Source organism: Olea europaea, unplaced genomic scaffold (genome assembly GCF_002742605.1).
Source record: "Olea europaea var. sylvestris unplaced genomic scaffold, O_europaea_v1 scaffold1121, whole genome shotgun sequence".
Classification (NCBI taxonomy): Eukaryota; Viridiplantae; Streptophyta; class Magnoliopsida; order Lamiales; family Oleaceae; genus Olea; species Olea europaea.
In genome coordinates this window covers 104,770-130,124 of record NW_019228585.1, presented here as the reverse complement: position 1 = coordinate 130,124, position 25,355 = coordinate 104,770, and the positions used below count along the sequence as shown (strand labels likewise).

Below are 25,355 nucleotides of genomic sequence, written 5' to 3'. Positions count from 1 at the left end.
CAGCTTAAATTTCAAATAGTTTTCCCATCCAATTAAAACTTGACAAGAAAGCAAGTGTCAAACAATGTGTCAAAAATAAGTGTACAAATAGCAAAGTTCAATCCATAAGAACCTTGCTACATGTACACACTTTGCCATGTGACATTACCATGTTGGACAGTTTAAATTTCAAACAGTTTTTTCATCCAATTGACACTTGACAACAATGCGAGTTTTAAACAATGTGTCTAAAATCAGTGTACAAATAGAAAAGTTCAATCGGTAAGAACCTTGTGACATGTACACTATGGTCTACACTTTACCAAGTGACATTACCCTGTTAGACAGTATAAATTTCAAATGGCTTTGCCATCCAATTGACACTTGACAACAATGCAAGTGTCAAACAATGTATCAAAAATTAATGTACAATTAGCTAAGTTCAATTGGTAAGAATCTTGCTGCATGTACACTTTGGTTTACACTTTCCCACGTGACATTCCCTTGTTCGACAATTTAAAGTTCAAACTATTTTGCCAACCAATTGACACTTGACAACAATGCATGTGTCAAACAATGTGTCTAAAATCAGTGCACAAATAGTAAAGTTCAATCGGTAAGGACCTTGCTATATGTAGACTATGGTGTACGCTTTAGTTTACACTTTGTCATGTGAGATTACCTTGCTGGACAATTTAAATTTCAAACAGTTTTTCCATCCAATTGAAACTGAACATAAATGCAAATGTCAAACAACGTGTCAAAAATTAGTGCACAAATAGCAAAGTTCAATCGGTAAAGACCTTGCTACCTGTAGACTATGGTGTACACTTTAGTTTACACTTTGCCACGCAACATTAACCGGTTGGACAGTTTAAATTTCAAACACTTCTCCCATCTAATTAACACTGGACTGCAATGCAAGTTTCAAACAACGTGTCAAAAATCAGTAGACAAATAGTAAAGTTTAATCGGTATGAACCTTACTACATGTACACTTTGGTTTACACTTTACCACGTGACATAATTCTGTTGGACAGTTTAAATTTCAAACAATTTTCCTGTCGAATTAACACTTGACAACAATGCAAATGTCAAAAAACATGTCAAAAATCAGTATACAGATAGCAAAGTTCAATCGGTAAGGACCTTGCTACATATAGACTATGGTGTACATTTTAGTATAGTCTTCGCCATGTCACTATGACCTATTGGACAGTTTAAATTCCAAACAGTTTTTTCCATCCAATTGACACTTGACAATAATGCAAGTGTCAAACAACGTATCAAAAATCAATGTACAATTAGCAAAGTTCAATCGGCAAGAACCTTGTTACATGTACACTATGGTATATACATTGGTTTACAGTTTGCCACGCAACATTCCCTTGTTCGACGGTCTAATTTCAAACAGTTTTCCCATCCAATTGACACTTGACAACAATGCAAGTGCCAAACAACGTGTCGAAAATCAGCGTACAAACAGCAAAGTTCAATTGGTAAGAACCTTGCTAGATGTACACTATGATGTACACTCTAGTTTAAACTTTACCACGTGGCATTACCCTGTTGGACAGTTTAAATTTCGATCATTTTTCCCATACAATTGTCACTTGACAACAATGCCAGCGTCAAACACCGTGTCGAAAATCAGTGTACAAATAGCAAAGTTTAATCGACAAGGACCTTGCTACATGTAGCCTATGGTGTACAGTTTAGTATAGTCTTCGCCACGTGAAGATGACATATTGGACAGCTTAAATTTCAAATAGTTTTCCCATCCAATTAAAACTTGACAAGAAAGCAAGTGTCAAACAATGTGTCAAAAATAAGTGTACAAATAGCAAAGTTCAATCCGTAAGAACCTTGCTACATGTACACACTTTGCCATGTGACATTACCATGTTGGACAGTTTAAATTTCAAACAATTTTTTCATCCAGTTGACACTTGACAACAATGCAAGTTTTAAACAACGTGTCTAAAATCAGTGTACAAATAGAAAAGTTCAATCGGTAAGAACCTTGTGACATGTACACTATGGTCTACACTTTACCAAGTGACATTACCCTGTTAGACAGTATAAATTTCAAATGGCTTTGCCATCCAATTGACACTTGACAACAATGCAAGTGTCAAATAATGTATCAAAAATTGATGTACAATTAGCTAAGTTCAATTGGTAAGAATCTTGCTGCATGTACACTTTGGTTTACACTTTCCCACGTGACATTCCCCTGTTCGACAATTTAAAGTTCAAACTGTTTTCCCAACCAATTGACACTTGACAACAATGCATGTGCCAAACAACGTGTCTAAAATCAGTGCACAAATAGTAAAGTTCAATCGGTAAGGACCTTGCTATATGTAGACTATGGTGTACGCTTTACTTTACACTTTGTCATGTGAGATTACCTTGCTGGACAATTTAAATTTCAAACAGTTTTTCCATCCAATTGAAACTGAACATAAATGCAAATGTCAAACAACGTGTCAAAAATTAGTGCACAAATAGCAAAGTTCAATCGGTAAAGACCTTGCTACCTGTAGACTATGGTGTACACTTTAGTTTACACTTTGCCACGCAACATTAACCGGTTGGACAGTTTAAATTTCAAACACTTCTCCCATCTAATTAACACTGGACTGCAATGCAAGTTTCAAACAACGTGTCAAAAATCAGTGGACAAATAGTAAAGTTCAATCGGTATGAACCTTACTACATGTACACTTTGGTTTACACTTTACCACGTGACATAATTCTGTTGGACAGTTTAAATTTCAAACACTTCTCCCATCTAATTAACACTGCACTTGACAACAATGCAAGTGTCAGACAACGTGTCAAAAATCAGTGGACAAATAGTAAAGTTCAATCGGTATGAGCCTTACTACATGTACACTTTGGTTTACACTTTACCACGTGACATTATTCTATTGGACAGTTTAAATTCCAAACAGTTTTTTCCATCCAAATGACACTTGACAATAATGCAAGTGTCAAACAACGTATCAAAAATCAGTGTACAATTAGCAAAGTTCAATCGGCAAGAACCTTGTTACATGTACACTATGGTATATACATTGGTTTACAGTTTGCCACGCAACATCCCCTTGTTCGACGATCTAATTTCAAACAGTTTTCCCATCCAATTGACACTTGACAACAATGCAAGTGCCAAACAACGTGTTGAAAATCAGTGTACAAATAGCAAAGTTCTATTGGTAAGGATCTTGCTATGTGTACACTATGATGTACACTTTAGTTTAAACTTTACCACGTGGTATTACCTGTTGGATAGTTTAAATTTCGATCAGTTTTCCCATACAATTGACACTTGACAACAATGCCAGCGTCAAACACCGTGTCGAAAATCAGTGTACAAATAGCAAAGTTTAATCGATAAGGACCTTGCTACATGTAGCCTATGGTGTACAGTTTAGTATAGTCTTCGCCACGTGAAGATGACCTATTGGACAGCTTAAATTTCAAACAGTTTTTCCATCCAATTGACACTTGACAACAATTTAAGTGTCAAACAGTGTATCAAAAATTAATGTACAATTAGCTAAGTTCAATTGGTAAGAATCTTGCTACATGTACACTTTGGTTTACACTTTCCCACGTGACATTCCCTTGTTCGACAATTTAAATTTCAAACAGTTTTCCCTATCAATTGACACTTGCCAACAATGCATGTGTCAAACAACGTGTCTAAAATCAGTGCACAAATAGTAAAGTTCAATCGATAAGGACCTTGCTATATGTACACTATGGTGTACGCTTTAGTTTACACTTTGCCATGTGAGATTACCTTGCTGGACAGTTTAAATTTCAAATAGTTTTTTCATCCAATTGACACTTACAACAATGCAAATGTCAAACAACATGTCAAAAATTAGTGCACAAATAGCAAAGTTCAATCGGTAAAGACCTAGTTACCTGTAGACTATGGTGTATACTTTATTTTACACTTTGCCACGCGACATTAATCGGTTGGACATTCAAATTTCAAACACTTCTCCCATCCAATTAACACTCGACTGCAATGAAAGTTTCAAACAACGTGTTAAAAATCAGTGTACAAATAGTAAAGTTCAATCGGTATAAACCTTGCTACATGTACACTTTGGTTTACACTTTCCCACGTGACATTCCCTTGTTCGACAATTTAAATTTCAAACAGTTTTCCCATCCAATTGACACTTGACAACAATGCCAGCGTCAAACACCGTGTCGAAAATCAGTGTACAAATAGTAAAGTTCAATCGGTATAAACCTTGCTACATGTACACTTTGGTTTACACTTTCCCACGTGACATTCCCTTGTTCGACGGTCTAATTTCAAACAGTTTTCCCATCCAATTGACACTTGACAATAATGCAAGTGTCAAACAACGTATCAAAAATCAGTGTACAATTAGCAAAGTTCAATCGGCAAGAACCTTGTTGCATGTACACTATGGTATATACATTGGTTTACAGTTTGCCACGCAACATTCCCTTGTTCGACGGTCTAATTTCAAACAGTTTTCCCATCCAATTGACACTTGACAACAATGCAAGTGCCAAACAACATGTTGAAAATCAGTGTACAAATAGCAAAGTTCTATTGGTAAGGATCTTGCTATGTGTACACTATGATGTACACTTTAGTTTAAACTTTACCACGTGGTATTACCTGTTGGATAGTTTAAATTTCGATCAGTTTTCCCATACAATTGACACTTGACAACAATGCCAGCGTCAAACACCGTGTCGAAAATCAGTGTACAAATAGCAAAGTTTAATCGACAAGGACCTTGCTACATGTAGCCTATGGTGTACAGTTTAGTTTAGTCTTCGCCACGTGAAGATGACCTATTGGACAGCTTAAATTTCAAACAGTTTTTCCATCCAATTGACACTTGACAACAATTTAAGTGTCAAACAGTGAATCAAAAATTAATGTACAATTAGCTAAGTTCAATTGGTAAGAATCTTGCTACATGTACACTTTGGTTTACACTTTCCCACGTGACATTCCCTTGTTCGACAATTTAAATTTCAAACAGTTTTCCCAACCAATTGACACTTGCCAACAATGCATGTGTCAAACAACGTGTCTAAAATCAGTGCACAAATAGTAAAGTTCAATCGATAAGGACCTTGCTATATGTACACTATGGTGTACGCTTTAGTTTACACTTTGCCATGTGAGATTTCCCTGCTGGACAGTTTAAATTTCAAATAGTTTTCTCATCCAATTGACACTTACTACAATGCAAATGTCAAACAACATGTCAAAAATTAGTGCACAAATAGCAAAGTTCAATCGGTAAAGACCTAGCTACCTGTAGACTATGGTGTATACTTTATTTTACACTTTGCCACGCGACATTAATCGGTTGGACATTCAAATTTCAAACACTTCTCCCATCCAATTAACACTCGACTGCAATGTAAGTTTCAAACAACGTGTTAAAAATCAGTGTACAAATAGTAAAGTTCAATCGGTATAAACCTTGCTACATGTACACTTTGGTTTACACTTTACCAGGTGACATTATTCTGTTGGACAGTTTAAATTTCAAGCAATTTTTCCATCTAATTGACACTTGGCAACAATGCAAGTGTCAAAAAACATGTCAAAAATCAGTATACAGATAGCAAAGTTCATTAGTAAGAACCTTGCTACATATAGACTATGGTGAACATTTTAGTATAGTCTTCGCCATGTGACTATGACCTATTGGACAGTTTAAATTCCAAATAGTTTTTCCATCCAATTGACACTTGACAACAATGCAAGTGTCAAACAACGTATCAAAATCAATGTACAATTTGCAAAGTTCAATCGGTAAGAACCTTGCTGCATGTACACTATGGTATACACATTGGTTTACAGTTTGCCACGCGACTTTCCCTTGTTCGACCGTTTAATTTCAAACAGTTTTCCCATCCAATTGACACTTGAACACATTGCAAGTGCCAAACAACGTATCAAAAATCAACGTACAAATAGCAAAGTTCTATTGGTAAGTACCTTGCTACATGTACTCTATGATGTACACTTTAGTTTAAACTTTACCACGTGGCATTACCTTGTTGGACAGTTTAAATTTTGATCAGTTTTCCCATACAATTAACACTTGACAACAATGCCAGCGTCAAACACCGTGTCGAAAATCAATGTACAAATAGCAAAGTTTAATCGACAAGGACCTTGTTACATGTAGCCTATGGTGTACAGTTTAGTATAGTCTTCGCCATGTGAAGATGACCTATTGGACAGCTTAAATTTCAAATAGTTTTCCCATCCAATTGACACTTGACAAGAAAGCAAGCATCAAACAATGTGTCAAAAATCAGTGTACAAATAGCAAAGTTCAATCCGTAAGAACCTTGCTACATGTACACACTTTGCCATGTGACATTGCCATGTTGGACAGTTTAAATTTCAAACAGCTTTCCCATCCAATTGGCACTTGACAACAATGCAAGTGTTAAACAATGTGTCTAAAATCAGTGTACAAATAGCAAAGTTCAATCGGTCAGAACCTTGTGACATGTAAACCATGGTCTACACTTTGCCAAGTGACATTACCCTGTTGGACAGTTTAAATTTCAAACAGTTTTCCCATCCAATTGACACTTGACAACAATACAAGTGTGAAACAATGTATCAAAAATCAATGTACAATTAGCTAAGTTCAATTGGTAAGAATCATGCTGCATGTACACTATGGTTAACACTTTCTCACGTGACATTCCCTTGTTCAACAATTTAAATTTCAATTAGTTTTCCCAACCTATTGACACTTGACAACAATGCAAGTGTCAAACAACGTGTCTAAAATCAGTGCACAAATAGTAAAGTTCAGTCGGTAAGGACCTTGCTATATGCAGACCATGGTGTACGCTTTAGTTTACACTTTGCCATGTGAGATTACCTTGCTGGACAGTTTAAATTTCAAACAGTTTTCCCATCCAATTGACACTTGACAACAATGCAAATGTCAAACAACGTGTCAAAAATTAGTGCACAAATAGCAAAGTTCAATCGATAAAGACCTTGCTACCTATAGACTATGGTGTACACTTTAGTTTACACTTTGCCACGCGACATTAACCGGTTGGACAGTTTAAATTTCAAACACTTCTCCCATCCACTTGACACTCGACTACAATGCAAGTTTCAAACAACGTGTCAAAAATCAGCGTACAAGTAGTAAAGTTCAATCGGTATGAACCTTGCTATATGTACACTTTGGTTTACACTTTACCACGTGACATTATTCTGTTGGACAGTTTAAATTTCAAACAATTTTCCCGTCCAATTGACACTTGACAACAATGTAAGTGTCAAAAATTATGTCGAAAATCAGTATTACAGATAGCAAAGTTTAATCGTTAAGAACCTTGCTACATATAGACTATTGTGTACATTTTAGTATAGTCTTCGCCACGTGACTATGACCTATTGGACAGTTTAAACTCCAAACAGGTTTTCCATCCAATTGACACTTGATAATAATGCAAGTGTCAAACAATGTATCAAAAATCAATGTACAATTAGCAAAGTTCAATCGGTAAGAACCTTGCTACATGTATACTATGGTATACACATTGGTTTACAGTTTGCCACGCGACATTCCCTTGTTCGACCGTTTAATTTCAAATAGCTTTCCCATCCAATTGACACTTGACAACAATGCAAGTGCCAAACAACGTGTCAAAAATCAGCGTACAAATAGTAAAGTTCTATTGGTAAGGACCTCGCTACATGTACACTATGATGTACACTTTAATTTAAACTTTACCACGTGGCATTACCCTGTTGGACAGTTTAAATTTTGATTAGTTTTTCCACACAATTGGCACTTGACAGCAATGTCAGCGTCAAACACCGTGTCGAAAATCAGTGTACAAATAGCAAAGTTTAATCAACAAGGACCTTGCTATATGTAGCCTATGGTGTAAGTTTAGTATAGTCTTCGCCACGTGAAGATGACCTATTGGACAGCTTAAATTTAAAATAGTTTTCCCATCCAATTGACACTTGACAAGAAAGCAAGCATCAAACAATGTGTCAAAAATCAGTGTACAAATAGGAAAGTTCAATCCGTAAGAACCTTGCTACATGTACACACTTTGTCATTTGACATTACCCTGTTGGACAGTTTAAATTTCAAACAGTTTTTCCATCCAATCGACACTTGACAACAATGTAAGTGTTAAACAACGTGTCTAAAATCAGTGTACAAATAGCAAAGTTCAATTGATAAGGACCTTGCTACAAGTACACTATGGTGTGCAGTTTACTTTACACTTTGCCACGTAACTATGAACTATTGGACAGTTTAAATTCCAAACAGTTTTCCCATCCAATTAACACTTGACAACAATGCAAATGCCAAACAACGTGTCAAAAATCAGCATACAAATAGCAAAGTTCTATTGGTAAGGACCTTGCTACATGTACACTATGATGTACACTCTAGTTTAAACTTTACCACGTGGCATTACCCTGTTGGACAGTTTAAATTTCGATCAGTTTTCCCATACAATTGACACTTGACAACAATGCCAGCATCAAACACCGTGTCAAAAATCAGTGTACAAATAGCAAAGTTTAATCGACAAGGACCTTGCTACATGTAGCCTATGGTGTACAGTTTAGTATAGTCTTCGCCACGTGAAGATGACCTATTGGACAGCTTAAATTTCAAATAATTTTCCCATCCAATTGACACTTGACAAGGAAGCAAGCGTCAAACAATGTGTCAAAAATCAGTGTACAAATAGCAAAGTTCATTCCGTAAGAACCTTACTACATGTACACACTTTGCCATGTGACATTACCCTGTTGGACAGTTTAAATTTCAAACAGTTTTCCCATCCAATTGACACTTGACAATAATGCAAGTGTCAAACAATGTATCAAAAATCAATGCACAATTAGCTAAGTTCAATTGGTAAGAATCTTGTTGTATGTACACTTTGGTTTACACTTTCCCACGTAACATTCCCTTGTTCGAAATTTTAAATTTCAAACAGTTTTCCCAACCAATTGACACTTGACAACAATTCAAGTGTCAACAACGTGTCTAAAATTAGTGCACAAATAGTAAAGTATAATCGGTAAGGACCTTGCTATATGTACACTATGGTGTGCGCTTTAGTTTACACTTTGCCATGTGAGATTACCTTGCTAGACAATTTAAATTTCAAATATTTTTTCCATCCAATTGACACTTGACAACAATGCAAATGTCAAACAACGTGTCAAAAATTAGTGCACAAATAGCAAAGTTCAATCGGTAAAGACCTTGCTACCTGTAGACTATGGTGTACACTTTAGTTTACACTTTGCCACGCGACATTAATTGGTTGGACAGTTTAAATTTCAAACACTTCTCCCATCCACTTGACACTCGACTACAATGCATGTTTCAAACAACGTGTCAAAAATCAGTGTACAAATAGTAAAGTTCAATCGGTATGAACCTTGCTACATGTACACTTTGCTTTACACTTTACCACGTGACATTATTCTGTTGGACAGTTTAAATTTCAAACAATTTTCCCGTCCAATTGACACTTGACAACAATGCAAGTGTCAAAAAACATGTCAAAAATTAGTATACAGATAGCAAAGTTCAATCGGTAAGAACCTTGCTACATATAGACTATGGTCTACATTTTAGTATAGTCTTCGCCACGTGACTATGACCTATTGGAAGGTTTAAATTCCAAATGGGTTTTCCATCCAATTGACACTTGACAACAATGCAAGTGTCAAACAACGTATCAAAAATCAATGTACAATTAGCAAAGTTTAATAGGTAAGAACCTTACTACGTGTACACTATTGTATACACATTGGTTTACAGTTTGCCATGCGACATTCCCTTGTTCAACCGTTTAAATTCAAACAGTTTTCCCATCCAATTGAAACTTGACAACAATGCAATTGTCAAACAACGTGTCAAAAATCAGTGCACAAATAGTAAAGTTCAGTCGATAAGGACCTTGCTACATGTACACTATGGTGTACGCTTTAGTTTACACTTTTCCTTGTGAGATTACATTGCTGGACAGTTTAAATTTCAAACAATTTTCCCATCCAATTGACACTTGACAACAATGCAAGTGTCAAACAACATGACAAAAATTAGAGCACAAATAGCAAAGTTCAATCGGTAAGGACCTTGCTACCTGTAGACTATGGTGTACACTTTGCCACGTGACATTAACCGATTGGATAGTTTAAATTTCAAACACTTTTCCCATCCAATTGACACTTGACTGCAATGCAAGTTTCAAACAACGTATAAAAAATCAGTGTACAAATAGTAAAGTTCAATCGATATGAACCTTGCCACATAAACACTTTAGTTTACACATTGCCACGTGACATTACCATGTTGGACAGTTTAAATTTAAAATAGTTTTCCCATCCAATTGACACATGACAATAGTGAGTGTCAAACAACGTGTCAAAAATCAGTATACCGATAGCAAAGTTCAATCGGTAAAAACATTACGACATGGACACTATGGTGTACACTTTGTCGCGTGACATTACACTGTTAGACAGTTTAAATTTTAAACAATTTTGCCATCCAATTGACACTTGAGAACAATGCAAGTGTCAAGTAACGTGACAAAAATCAATGTACAAATAGCAAAGTTCAATCAGTAAGAACCCTTCGACATGGACACTATGGTGTACACTTTGCTGCGTGACATTACCCTATTGGACAATTTAAATTTCAAACAATTTTCCCAACCAATTGACACTTGACAACAATGCAAGTGTCAAACAAAGTATCAAAAATCAATTTGCAAATAACGAAGTTCAATCAGTAAGAACCTTGCGACAGATACACTATGGTGTACATTTTGCCACGTGACATTACCTTATTGGACAGTTTAAATTTAAAACAACTTTCTCATCCAATTGACACTTGACAATGTAAGTGTCAAACAACGTGATAAAAATCAATGTACAAAATAGCGAAGTTCAATCGGTATGAACCTTGCTACATATACACTTTTGTTTACACTTTACCACGTGACATTTACCCTATTGGACAGTTTAAGTTACAAACAGTTTTTCCATCCAATTGACACTTGACAGCAATGCAAGTGTCAAACAACGTGACAAAAATTAGTGTACAGATAGTAAAATTCAATCGGCATGAACCTTGCTACATGTACACTTTAGTTTACACTTTACCAAGTGACATGACCCTATTGGACAGTTTAAATTTCAAATTATTTTCCAATCCAATTGGCACTTGACAACAATGATAATGTTAAACAACGTGTCAAAAATCAGTGTACAAATAAAAAGTTCAATCGGTAAGAACCTTGCTAAATGTACACACTTTGCCATGTGACATTACCCTATTGGACAGTTTAAATTTCAAACAGTTTTCCCATCCAATTGACACTTGACAATAATGCAAGTGTTAAACAATATGTCAAAAATCAATGTACAAATACCAAACTTAAATGGGTAAGAAACATGCTACATGTACACTATGGTGAACACTTTAGTTTACACTTTTCCACGTGACATTACCCTGTTGGACAGTTTAAATTTCAAATAGTTTTCCCATCCAATTGACACTTGACAACAATGTAAGTGTTAAACAACGTGCCAAAAATTTGTGTACAAATTGCAAAGTTCAATCGATAAGGACTTTGCTACATGTACACTATGGTGTACACTTCACTTTACACTTTGCCACGTGACATTACCCTGTTGGACAGTTTGAATTTCAAACAATTTTTTCCATCCAATCGACGCTTGACAACAATGCAACTGTTAAACAATGTGTCAAAAATTAGTGTACAAATAGCAAAGTTCAATCGATAAGGACCTTGCTACATGTATACTATGGTGCACACTTTAGTATACACTTTGCCACGTGACATTGCCCTGTTGGATAGTTTAAATTTTAAACAATTTCCATCCAATTGACACTTGATAACAATGCAACTGTCAAACAACGTGTTAAAAATCAGTGTACAAATAACAAAGTTCAATTGATATGAACCTTGCTACTTGTACACTTTAGTTTACACTTTTCCACGTGACATTACCCTGTTGGACAGTTTAAATTTCAGACAGTTTTTCCATCAATTGACACTTGACAACAATGCAAGTGTCAAACAATGTGCCAAAAATCAGTTTGCAAATAGCAAAGTTCAATCGGTAAAAACCTTGTGACATGTACACTATGGTGTACACTTTGCCAAGTGACATTACCCTATTGGACAGTTTAAATTTCAGACAGTTTTTCCATCAATTGACACTTGACAACAATGTAAGTGTCAAACAGCGTAACAAAAATCAGTGTACAAATAACAAAGTTCAATTGATATGAACCTTGCTACTTGTACACTTTAGTTTACACGTTACCATGTGCCATTACCCTATTGGACAATTTAGAATTCAAATTGTTTTCCCATCCAATTGACCCTTGACAACAATGCAAGTGTCAAACAATGTGTCAAAAATCTGTGTATAAATAGAAAATCCCAATCGGTATGAACCTTGCTACATGTACACTTTAGTTTTCACTTTACCACGTGACATTACCCTATTGGATAGCCTAAATTCCAAATAGTTTTCCCATCCAATTGGCACTTGACAACAATGCAAATGATAAATAACGTGTCAAAAATCAGTGTACAAATAGTAAAGTTCAATCGGTAAGAACCTTGCTACACGTACACTATGGTGTGCACTCTAGCTTACACTTTGCCACTTAACATTACCTTGTTGGACTGTTAAAATTTCAAACAGTTTTTCCATCCAATTGACACTTGACAACAATGCAAGTGTAAAATAACGTGTAGAAAATCAGTGCACAAAGAGCAATGTTCAATCGGTAAGGCCCTTGCTACATGTAGACTATGGTGTACACTTTAGTTTACACATTTCCTCGTGACATTAACCGATTGGACAGTTTAAATTTAATATAGTTTTCCCATCTAATTGACCCTTGACAACAATGTAAGTGTCAAACAACGTGTCAAAAATCATTGTACAAATAGCAAAGTTCAATCAGTAAAAACCTTGCTACATGTACACACTTTGCCACGTGACATTAAACTGTTGGAATGTTTAAATTTCAAACAATTTACCCATCTAATTGACACTTGACAATAATGCATGTTTCAAACAACATGTTAAAAATCTGTGTACAAATGGCAAACTCAAATCGGTAAGAAACTTGCTACATGTACACTATGATATACACTTTAGTTTAGACTTTGCCATGTGACATTACCTTGTTGGACAGTTTAAATTTCAAATAATTTTCCCATCGAATTGACACTTGACGACAATGCAAGTGTCAAACAACGTGCTAAAAATCAGTGTACAAATAGCAAAGTTCAATCGGTAAGAACCTTGCGACATGGACACTATGGTGTACACTTTGCCGCATGACATTACCCTGTTGGACAGTTTAAATTTCAAATAGTTTTCCCATGCAATTGACACTTGACAACAATGCAAGTGTAAAACAACGTGAGAAAAATCAGTGTACGAATAGCAAAGTTCAATCGGTAAAAACTTAGGCGACGACAATGCTAATGCTAGTTCTAGTGGTGGCGAAGTTAATGTAGCAAACTTTGCACGAGAACTGCTTGCCATAATGTGGGAGTTGGGACAACAACAACAAGCACCACCTTTGACTGGGCAACAAACCCTAAATCAACAAGTACCATTTGATCATTAGGAGCCCAACCAACCAGCTATTCAACCTCAAATAGTACCTAACTCGAGGGATCGAACTACAATGATAGAGCAGTTTTGTAAAATGAACCTCCATCGTTCGAAGGGATTATGGATCCCTTAGCAGTTGAGGATTGGTTACAAGAACTAGAACGTATCTTTAAATTTATAAGATGCGAAGATGCTAAAAGGGTAATATTTTCAGTGTTTATGTTAAAGAAGGGGGCTAGCCATTAGTGGGACATGACTACCAGGTCATTAACACCTGCTGAAGAACAGGATATAACTTGGGTGAGGTTTAAGGAACTCGTAGAAGAAAAATTCTTCCTGACAGCTGTGAAAGATCAAACAGAGATGGAGTTCCTCAGACTCCAACAGGGAACCATGACCCTCGTGGAATATGAACGCAAATTTGAGGAATTATCAAGGTTTGCTCCACATCTAGTGGATACGGAGGAAAAGCGGGCTAGAAGATTTGAACGTGGGCTTCAACCTTATATTCATGACATAGTGTTAGTTCTTGAGCTGAGCACTTATCGAGAAGTCCTGAAGCGAGCCCAGACTATTTCTTATCAAAGAACTCAAAACGTTGGAAATTCTTACCAAGTTCAAAATTTCTCAGGTAAGAGGAAGTGGAATTTTGATAGACAGAATAACGATAAAGAAAAAGGGAATAATGCACCAAAGAAAGGAAAGGCGGAGATAGTAGGAGTTAGTGGTGATAAGCGTTGTCCTAAGTGCGATAGACCTCACAAAGGAGAATGTCTATTGGAAAAAAATGTTTGTTTCAAGTGTGGGAAATCAGGACATTTTGCTAAAGAATGCCCCCAGAATCAGACACAAAAGGCTGGAGATGACAAGAAAGGAAAAGCAAGAGTTTTCTCCTTATCCAGACAAGAAGCAGAACGAGACCCTAATGTCCTCGCAGGTATCATCTCTGTTTCCAATATGCCTGCATTTGTACTTCTAGATTCTGGAGCTACACATTCGTTCATTTCTTCTTCGTTTGTTGCAAAGTCTAAAGTGGAATGTGAATTCCTTCCATATACCTTAGAAATATCTCTTCCATCTGGAAAGATACTTGTCGCTAACCAAATAGCTAGAGATCTTAGAATAGAAATTGATGGTAGAGATATAGCGGTAGATCTAATTCCATTAACGATAAAAGACTTTGATGTTATCCTTGGTATGGACTGGTTGTCTAAAAACTAAGCAACAATTCATTGTACCGAGAGAATAGTGGTTTTTTGAAATTGGGTGACGAAGAGTTTTATTTTGTGGGAACTAAGGTAAATACCTCGTCTTGTATAATGTCAACAACTCAGGTTGAATGGACGCCAAGAAAGGAATTAGGTCAAAGACTTCTAGTATCGATGACCAATATTAAACAAAATAAGTTGTCAGTTGAGGATGTTCAAATAGTTGGGCACTATAAAGATGTTTTTCCAGAAGACCTTCTAGGTGTACCACCAGACAGGCAAGTAGAGTTTACCATCGATTTGGTACTAGGAGCAACACCTATTTCAAAGGCTCCATATCATATGGCACCGTTGGAACTGCAAGAGTTGAAGGTACAGTTGAAGGATCTTCTTGATAAGGGTTTCATTAGACCAAGTGTATCACCTTGGGGTGCACCTGTACTATTTGTGAAAAAGAAGGATGGAACTGTGAGGCTATGCATTAACTATCGAGAATTGAATCGCCTCACTATCAAAAACAAATATCCACTTCCAAGAATAGAAGATTTGTTTAACCAGCTTAAAGGGGCTACAGTATTTTCAAAGATTGATCTAAGATCAGGATATCACCAATTGAAAATTAAGTCAGATGATATCCCTAAGACGGCTTTTAGGACGCGTTATGGTCATTATGAATTTTTGGTAATGCCTTTTGGATTAACTAATGCCCTGGCAATATTTATGGATCTAATGAACAGAGTATTCCATGAATACTTAGACCAATTTGTTATAGTTTTCATTGATGACATCTTAATCTATTCAAAGATTAATGAGGAACACGAGAAACATCTCATGATTGTCTTGGAAACTCTAAGAAAAGAGAAGCTTTATGCCAAATTCAAGAAATGTGAATTCTGGTTGGATAAAATAGGTTTTCTGGGGCATGTAATCACAGCACGAGGAATTGAAGTAGACCCAACTAAAGTGGAAGCAGTAAATAATTGGGTAAGACCTACCAGTGTTAGAGAAATATGTAGCTTCTTGGGATTGGCTGGTTTCTATAGAAGATTTATCAAGGGATTTTCTAAAATAGCAGGACCATTGACCCAGTTGACTCGAAAAGAGATAAAATTTCAATGGACAGACAAATGTGAATAGAGCTTCCAAGAGTTGAAATGAAGATTAGTCACAACTCCAGTGTTAACAATACCTGATGGACCAAAAGGATTCGTTATATACAGTGATGCTTTGAAACAGGGCATAGGATGTTTTCTAATGCAGAAAGGAAAGGTGATAGCATACGCTTCTAGACAATTGAAACAATATGAACAAAACTACCCAACCCATGATCTAGAATTGGCTGCGATAGTTCATGCCCTCAAGATATGGCATCATTACTTATATGGAAATAAGTGTGACATTTATACTGATCATAAGAGTTTGAAGTACTTTTTCACCCAAAAGAAATTAAATATGAGGAAGAGGAGATGGCTAGAGCTAGTAAAGGATTATGATTGCACTATCCTTTACCATCCTGGTAAAGCTAATGTAGTAGCAGATGCTCTTAGCAGAAAGGCGGTTGGGCAATTAGCAGTACTAATCACTATGCAGGACTAATTGTTAAAGGATTTCGAAAACTTACATCTAGAAGTAATTGTTCCACCAACCCAAACTATGTAAGGAGTATGTTTTGGTGGAGAAATATGAAACAGTGCATAGGTCTTTTTGTCAAGAGGTGCATGACTTGTCAACAAGTGAAAGCTGAACATCAAAGGCCATTTGGGCCGTTGGAACCATTAACAATTCCACAATGGAAATGGGAGCATATAACTATGGATTTTGTTATGGGTTTTCCAAAATCAGCTAAGGGAAATGATGCTATGTGGGTTATAGTGGATCGGTTAACAAAGTCAGATCATTTTCTACCTGTAAGAATGAATTTTATTACGAATCAATACGCGCGATTATACATCAAAGAGGTCATCCGTTTGCATGGTATCCCAGCCTAAATTGTATCGGATAGAGATCAAAGATTTACCTCAAAATTTTGGAAAAGTTTGCAAGAAGCTATGGGAACCAAGTTAAACTTCAGCACAGCTTTTCATCCGCAAACTGATGGGCAATCGGAGAGGACTATACAGACTCTGGAAGATATGCTGCGTGCATGTGTCCTTGATTTAGGGGGCAGTTGAGAAAGTTATGTACCACTAGTAGAATTTGCCTATAATAATAGCTATCAAGCTACGATAAAGATGGTACCTTGCGAAGCTCTTTATGGCAGAAGATGTAGAGCTCCCCTCTATTGGGATGAAGTAGGTGAACGAAGAGTTTTAGGACCCAAAATAATTAAGGAAACTAGTCGAGCGGTTGATAAAATAAGAGCTAGAATCAAGGTAGCCCAGGATCGACAAAAAAGTTATGCCGATAAAAGGAGAAAGATTTGGCATTAATGTTGGTGATAAAGTTTTCTTAAAAGTGGCACCGATAAAGGGAGTTCTTCGCTTTGGAAAGAAGGGAAAACTTCAACCAAGATTCATAGGTCCTTTTGAAATTTTGCAGAAAGTTGGAAATGCAGCCTATCGAATCGCTCTACCACCAGATTTGTCAGGAATTCATGATGTGTTCCACGTGTCAATGCTTCGACAATATGTGTCAGATCAAAGTCATGTGGTTAGTTATCAACCATTGGATATCAAAAGAAACATGACTTATGAGGAAAAACCAGTAGCAATATTGGATCGCAGAATCCAACAACTGAGGACAAAGGAAATTCCATTAGTGAGAGTTCAGTGGAGAAACCATAATGTCGAAGAGTTAACTTGGGAAAGAGAAGAGGAAATCAAGATTAAGTATCCATAACTTTTCAACTAAGTTCAAGGTAATTTCGAGGACGAAATTTTTATGAGGAAGGATGTAATACTCCGAATTTTGTGCTCATTTAATTTTTAGAATAGCAATTTAACTTTTCAAAATTTAGTATGACCAAAAAATTATTTATGGTTGCCAACTTTTGCATTGGTTGATTTATTAAAAGTTTTCCAAATAATTTGTTAATTAGGTGTTTGGGATAAATGTCCATTTTACACCTAATTACTAAAGTTAAACATTGTTTCTCAAACTTGGCTGAAAAATTGATGAAACATATATGCATCAGGTGTTTTAAATTTAAGCATGAGGTGACTAACTAATGCATGAGGTGTTTTAAATTTAAGAAAGTGAACCCATGCAGCATACACATGTTGAATTTCTTGAAGAGTCACCCAAAATTTATCATTTTTCTCACCTATAAATAGATGTGTTTCTGCCCTTTATTTCCTTTGCATGAAAAATAACTTAACACTTGTTTAAAAAAAGGGCAGAAAACGTGAGGGAAGAAGAGGACCAGCCTAGCATTCTCAATTCATTTTCAACCAAGATTTCTTCAAGTTTTATTGTAAGATACTTTCTATGCTTAAGTGGTAGGATTTCATGGTAATATTTATGCTTATGTTATGCATGAAAACAATAATATGAAAGACGTGGACAAGTCCACAAAGTTAGATTTCTATTTATGCCTTAGGACAAGTCCGAAGGGCACCGGCAAGCCGGAATGTGCAAGTATGTGTTTGATTGCATTCTTTTGTGTAGTTTTAACACGTTAAAATCCAAGCATGGTATCTTAATAAGTATTCTTTATTCTCATAGTGTTCTATACTAAATTCTCTGATTCATAATTGCGGAGTTGGTGGAAGTCAGTCGACATAATCGATGATGGGTTAGGGACAAGGTCGTTTTGCATCGAAGTTTTGTTTTTGCATGTTTTGATTGACTGCTTTCCATATGTTTTCTTATGGTATTGTATAAAAACATGTATGAAACATGATGTAATATGGTACCGGAAGTAAATTATGTAATTATATCTTCTATGTTGTGTTAAGAGACCTTTTTTTTAAAAACTTCTCCTTGCAAGTGACAAAAGGCAGAAACGGGACAGTTTTTGGGTAAATTTCAACACATTATTTTTGACTCCATAAACGTCCATTTCAGACCCTGAAAATATTAATGCATTCCTCATTGAGTTGTCTTAATATGGGCATAAGAATCACTCAATTTGGATATCTGTAGCCTGAGATATGAATTTTTAAACATTGAAGGGTTAAATCTGAAATTTCTGTGCAATACCTCACTGTTTTCAGTAAAACGCCCATATTATATGATCTTGGAAATTTTTTATATTTTAACCTAGAAAACTACTTGAAAATATCTTTCTAATGTCATAAATTTCATTGAAAATGGAGTTGGGATAAATTTTATAAAAATAGTCGAACTTGCTACCCCAACTAACCGTGGCAGTGCAGAGTCCGTTTATGTAAAGTATAATTTCTTGTCGACATGCGCTTCTGCGGGCCATTAAAAATTTATGGGAGACATTTTACCAAGTTAAAAATAAGTTTCTAACATGAAATACTTCTATTTAAGAGTATTTACATGTACCAAAGGCACAAGCTATTATGTTTTGTACGTGACACTCGAAACTTAAGTTCGGGGCATCACAACGTGACATTACCATGTTCGACCATTTAAATTTTAAACAGTTTTCCCATGCAATTGACACTTAACAACAATACAATTGTCAAACTACGTGACAAAAATTAGTGTACGAATAGCAAAGTTCGATCGGTAAGAACCTTGTGAAATGGACACTATTGTGTACACATTGCCTCGTGACATTACCCTGTTGGGCAGTTTAAATTTCAAATAATTTTCCCATCCAATTGGCACTAAACAGCAATGCAAATGTTAAACAATGTGTCAAAAATCAGTGTACAAGTAGCAAAGTTCAATCGGTAAGATCCTTGCTACATGTACACACTTTGCCATGTGACATTACCCTGTTGAGCAGTTTAAATTTCAAACAGTTTTCCCATCCAATTGACACTTGACAACAATGCAACTATCAAACAACGTGTCAAAAATCAGTGCACAAATAGCAAAGTTCAATCGATAAGGGCCTTGCTACAGGTATACTATGGTGTACACTTTAGTTTAAACTTTACCACGTGACTTTACCCGATTGGAAAGTTTAAATTTTAAACATTTTTCCCATCCAATTGACACTTCACAACAATGCAAGTGCCAAAGAACGTGTCAAAAATCCGTGTACAAATAGCAAAGTTCTATCGGTAAGGACCTTGCAACATATACACTATGGTGTACACATTAGTTTACACTTTACCATGTGACATTACCCTATTGGATAGTTTAGATTTCAAATAGTTTTCCCATACAATTGACACTTGATGACACTGCAAGCATCAAACAACGTGTCAAAAATCAGTATACAATTAACAAAGTTCAATCGGTAAGGACCTTTCTTCATGTAAACTATGGTGTACACCTTAGTTTAGACTTTGCCACGTAATAATGACCTATGGGACAGTTTAAATTACTAACAATTTTTCCACCCAATTGACACTTGACAAGAAAGCAAGCGTCAAACAACGTGTCAAAAAATCAGTGTACAAATAGCAAAGTTCTATTGGTAAGAACCGTACTACATGTACACTATGCCGTACACTTTAGTTTACACTTTGCCACGTGACATTACCCTGTTGGACAGCATAAATTTTGAATAGTTTCCCATCCAATTGACACTTGAAAACAATGCAAGTGTCAAACAACATGTCAAAAATTAGTGTATAAACAACAAAGTTCAATCAGTAAGAACCTTGCGACATGTGCACTATGGTGTACACTTTGCCATGTGACATTACCCTATTGGATAGTTTAAATTTTAAATAGTTTTCCCATCCAATTGACACTTGACAACAATGCAAGTGTCAAACAATGTTTCCAAAATCAATGTACAAATTGGAAAGTTTAATCGGTAAGAACCTTGCTACATGTACCTTATGGTGTAAACTTTAGTTTAAACTTTGACACGTGACGTTCCATTGTTCGACAGCTTAAATTTCAAATAGTTTTCCCATCCAATTAACACTTGACAACAATTCAAGTGTCAAACAACGTGTCAAAAATCAGTACAAAAATAGTAAAGTTCAATCAGTAAAGACCTTACTACATGTACGGTGTGGTGTACTGCTTTAGTTTATACTTTGCCATGTGACATTACCTTGTTGGACAGTTTAAATTTCAAACAATTTTCCCATTCAATTGACACTTGACAACAATACAAGTGTCAAACAACGTGTCAAAAATCATTGCACAAATAGCAAAGTTCAATCGGTGAGGACCTTGCTAATGTAGACTATGGTATACACTTTAGTTTACACTTTGCCACGTGACATTAACCTTTCGGACATTTTAAATTTCAATCAGTTTTCCCATCCATTTGACACTTGACTACAATGCAAGTTTCAAACAAAGTGTCAAAAATCAGTATATAAATAGCAAAGTTCAATCGGTAAGAACCTTGCGACATGGACACTATGATGTACTCTTTGCCGTGTAACATTACTCTGTTGGACAATTTAAATTTCAAATAGTTTTCCCATCCCATTGTCACTTGACAACAATAAACGTGTCAAACAACGTAACAAAAATCAGTGTACAAATAACAAAGTTTAATCGCTAATAACCTTGCGACATGGACACTATGGTGTACACTTTGCCGCGTGACATTACCCTGTTGGGCAGTTTAAATTTCAAATAGCTTTCCCATCCAGTTGACACTACACAACAATACAAGTGTCAAACAACATGACAAAAATCAGTGTACAAATAGCAATTTTCAATCAGTAAGGACCTTGCTACATGTACACTGTGGTGTACAGTTTAGTTTACACTTTGCCATGTGACATTATCTTGTTGGGCAGTTTAAATTTCAAATAGTTTTCCCATCCAATTGACACTTGACAACAATGCAAGTGTCAAACAACGTGTCAAAAATCAGTGCCCAAATAGCAAAGTTCAATCCGTAAGGACCTTGCTACATGTAGACTATGGCGTACACTTTAGTTTACACTTTGCCACATGACATTAACCATTTGGACAGTTTAAATTTCAAAATAGTTTTCCCATCCAATTGACACTTGACTACAGTGCAAGTTTCAAACAAAGTGTCAAAAATTAGTGTACAAATAGTGAAGTTCGATCAGTATGAACCTTGATACATGTACACTTTAGTTTACACTTTGCCACGTGACGTTACCCTGTTGGATAGTTAATATTTCAAAAGGTTTTCCCATCCAATGGACACTTAACAACAATACAAGTGTCAAACAACGTATCAAAAATTAGTTTACAAATAGCAAAGTTCAATCTGTAAGAACCTTGTGACATGGACACTATGGTATACACTTTGCTACATGACATTACCTTGTTGGACAGTTTAAATTTCAAACAGTTTTCCCATCGAAAAGAAACTTGACAACAACGTAAGTGTCAAACAACGTGACAAAAATCATTGTACAAACAGCAAAGTTCAATCGATATGAACCTTTCTACATGTACACTTTAGCTTACACTTTACCATGTGACATTACCCTATTGGATGGTTCAAATTTAAAACAGTTTTCCCATCCAGTTGACACTTGATAACAATGCAAGTGTCAAACAATGTGTCAAAAATCAGTGTACTGATTGCAAAGTTCAATCGGTATGAACCTTGCTACATGTACACTTTAGTTTTCACTTTACCACGTGACTTTACCCTATTGGACAGTTTAAATTTCAAACAGTTTTTCCATCTCATTGGCACTTGAAAACAATGCAAAGGTTAAACAACGTGTTAAAAATCAGTGTACAAATAGCAAAGTTCAATCGGTAAGAACCTTGCTACATGTACACTATGGTGTACACTCTAGTTTACACTTTGCCACTTGACATTACTCTATTGGACATTTTAAATTTCAAATAGCTTTTCCATCCAATTGACACTTGACAACAATACAAGTGTCAAACAATGTGTCCAAAATCAGTGTACAAACATCAAAGTCCACTCGGTAAATACCTTGCGAAATATGCACTATGGTGTACACTTTAGTTTACAGTTTTTCATTTGTCATTACCCTGTTGGACAGTTTAAATTTCAAGCAGTTTTCCCATCCAATTGATACCTGACAACAATGCAAGTGTCAAACAACGTGTAAAAAATTAGTTTACTAATAACAATGTTCAATCGGTAAGAACCTTGCTACATGTACACTATGGTGTATACAATTTAGTTTACACTTTACAACATGACATTACCCTATTGGACAGTATAAATTTCAAACAGTTTTCCCATCCAATTGATACTTGACAATAATGCAAGTGTTAAACAAGGTGCCCAAAATCAGTGTACAAATAGCAAAGTCCAATAGGTAAAGACCTTGCGACATATACACTATGGTGTACACTTTAGTTTACACTTTGCCACATGTCATTACCCAGTTGGATAGTTTAAATTTTGATCAATTCTCCCACCCAATTGACACCTGACAACAATGCAAGTGTCAAACAACATGTTAAAAATCAGTGCACAAATAACAATGTTCAATCGGTAAGAACCTTGCTACATGTACACTATGGTGTACACACTTTAGTTTACACTTTACAATGTGGCGTTACCCTGTTGGACAGTATAAATTTCAAACAATTTTTCCATCGAATTGACACTTGACAACAATGCAAGTGTCAAACAATGTGTCAAAAATCAGTGTACTGATAGCAAAGTTCAATCGCTATGAACCTTGCTACATGTACACTTTAGTTTTCACTTTACCACGGGACTTTACCCTATTGAACAGTTTAAATTTCAAATAGTTTTTTCATCCAATTGGCACTTGAAAACAATGCAAAGGTTAAACAACGTGTCAATAATCAGTGTACAAATAGCAAAGTTCAATCGGTAAGAACCTTGCTACATGTACACTTTGGTGTACACTCTAGTTTACACTTTGCCACTTGACATTACTCTATTGGACATTTTAAATTTCAAATAGCTTTTCCATCCAATTGACACTTGACAACAATACGAGTGTCAAACAACGTGTCCAAAATCAGTGTACAAACATCAAAGTCCACTCGGTAAATACATTGCGAAATATGCACTATGGTGTACACTTTAGTTTACAGTTTTTCATTTGTCATTACCCTGCTGGACAGTTTAAATTTCAAGCAGTTTTCCCATCCAATTGATGCCTGACAACAATGCAAGTGTCAAAGAACATGTAAAAAATTAGTTTACTAATAACAATGTTCAATCGGTAAGAACCTTGCTACATGTACACTATGGTGTATACAATTTAGTTTACACTTTACAACATGACATTACCATATTGGACAGTATAAATTTCAAACAGTTTTCCCATCCAATTGATACTTGACAACAATGCAAGTGTCAAACAAGGTGCCCAAAATCTGTGTACAAATAGCAAAGTCCAATCGGTAATGTAACGCCCCGAATTCTCAGAAACTGAAGCGTTAAAATAATATTTGTTTCTTTCTTTGGTTCGACCCCTTTGACGCTAGCCAAAGTATTTTGTAAATCCAAATTTTTTTTAAATATATAAAAATATAATGGAAGGTAGTTATCTATATAACTTGGCCAAATGTAGCAAAATTTGATTTTTTTTGTAAAAGATTTGAAGACGAATCGACAGTTATGGATTTAACGACAGCGGAAGAAAAATATTTTTGGCCTAGCAAATGTCTATTAAAATTTCTGAAATTTTTATGGGGACTAAATCATTCAAATATGTACCACATATAAAAATTTCGGGTTTCGACGATAACGTTTGAAGCACGAAAATATTACTCGAATATGCTGGAGAGGAATCTCGGATTCGACACGATGCAGTTTACTAAAACGGGCATAACTTTAAATTTAGATAATAATTTAGAGAAATTCGAAAGGCCACTATTAGAAGACTCATAGACCTTTCAAACCCAACTAATTTCACTTAAAATTATGCACCATAGCCCAAGTTATGCTATTTTCAACTAGAAGGACAGAAACTGAAATTTCCACCCAGCATAAAATAAAACTTCATACAAATTAATCCAACACTTTTAAATTCTTGTTAACATGCACTGTCTAAAAATGGAACAAAATAAACATTAAAAAGCATTTCTAAAAGTTCATCTAAGTTCCATGAAATATTTACATAAATAGAAATATTCACTAGAAATTGAAAGAATTAGAGATTGCCGAACACTTGCCACTATGCCAACCATTGCCATGCCTCGATCTTAACCTGTAAAATTATTTGTAGGGATGAATACTATAAATAATACTCAGTAGGAAACACTTAAGTAAACGGTAAAAATATATATTTTCAGAAATGCAAACTTTGGTCAATTGTGTCACCGTCAATTTCAAGCGAATTGGTGATCAGTCAATCCGCTTACTCTTAGGTTTTGATAACCCCATTTCATTTGTCATAATCATCTCTTCATCTCTTGTTTAAACCACCAAACGGTGATTCCATCATGAGCAACACAATAACACATTTAATGCAAACGAAAATATATAAATC

General features: G+C 35.6%; 1 protein-coding gene across 1 annotated transcript in view; it reads left to right on the top strand.

The window, feature by feature from the left end:
• The window catches only part of LOC111373394, a gene marked incomplete at its 3' end in the record, with an annotated part of 104,941 nt that overhangs the window by 16,480 nt on the left and 63,106 nt on the right, over nt 1-25,355 (top strand). Inside the window, exons 2-4 of the mRNA XM_022995921.1 lie at nt 14,340-14,435; nt 14,523-14,645; nt 15,191-15,288. Of these exons, the coding sequence (XP_022851689.1) occupies nt 14,340-14,435; nt 14,523-14,645; nt 15,191-15,288 (317 nt within the window). The remainder of the gene's footprint in view (nt 1-14,339; nt 14,436-14,522; nt 14,646-15,190; nt 15,289-25,355) is intronic.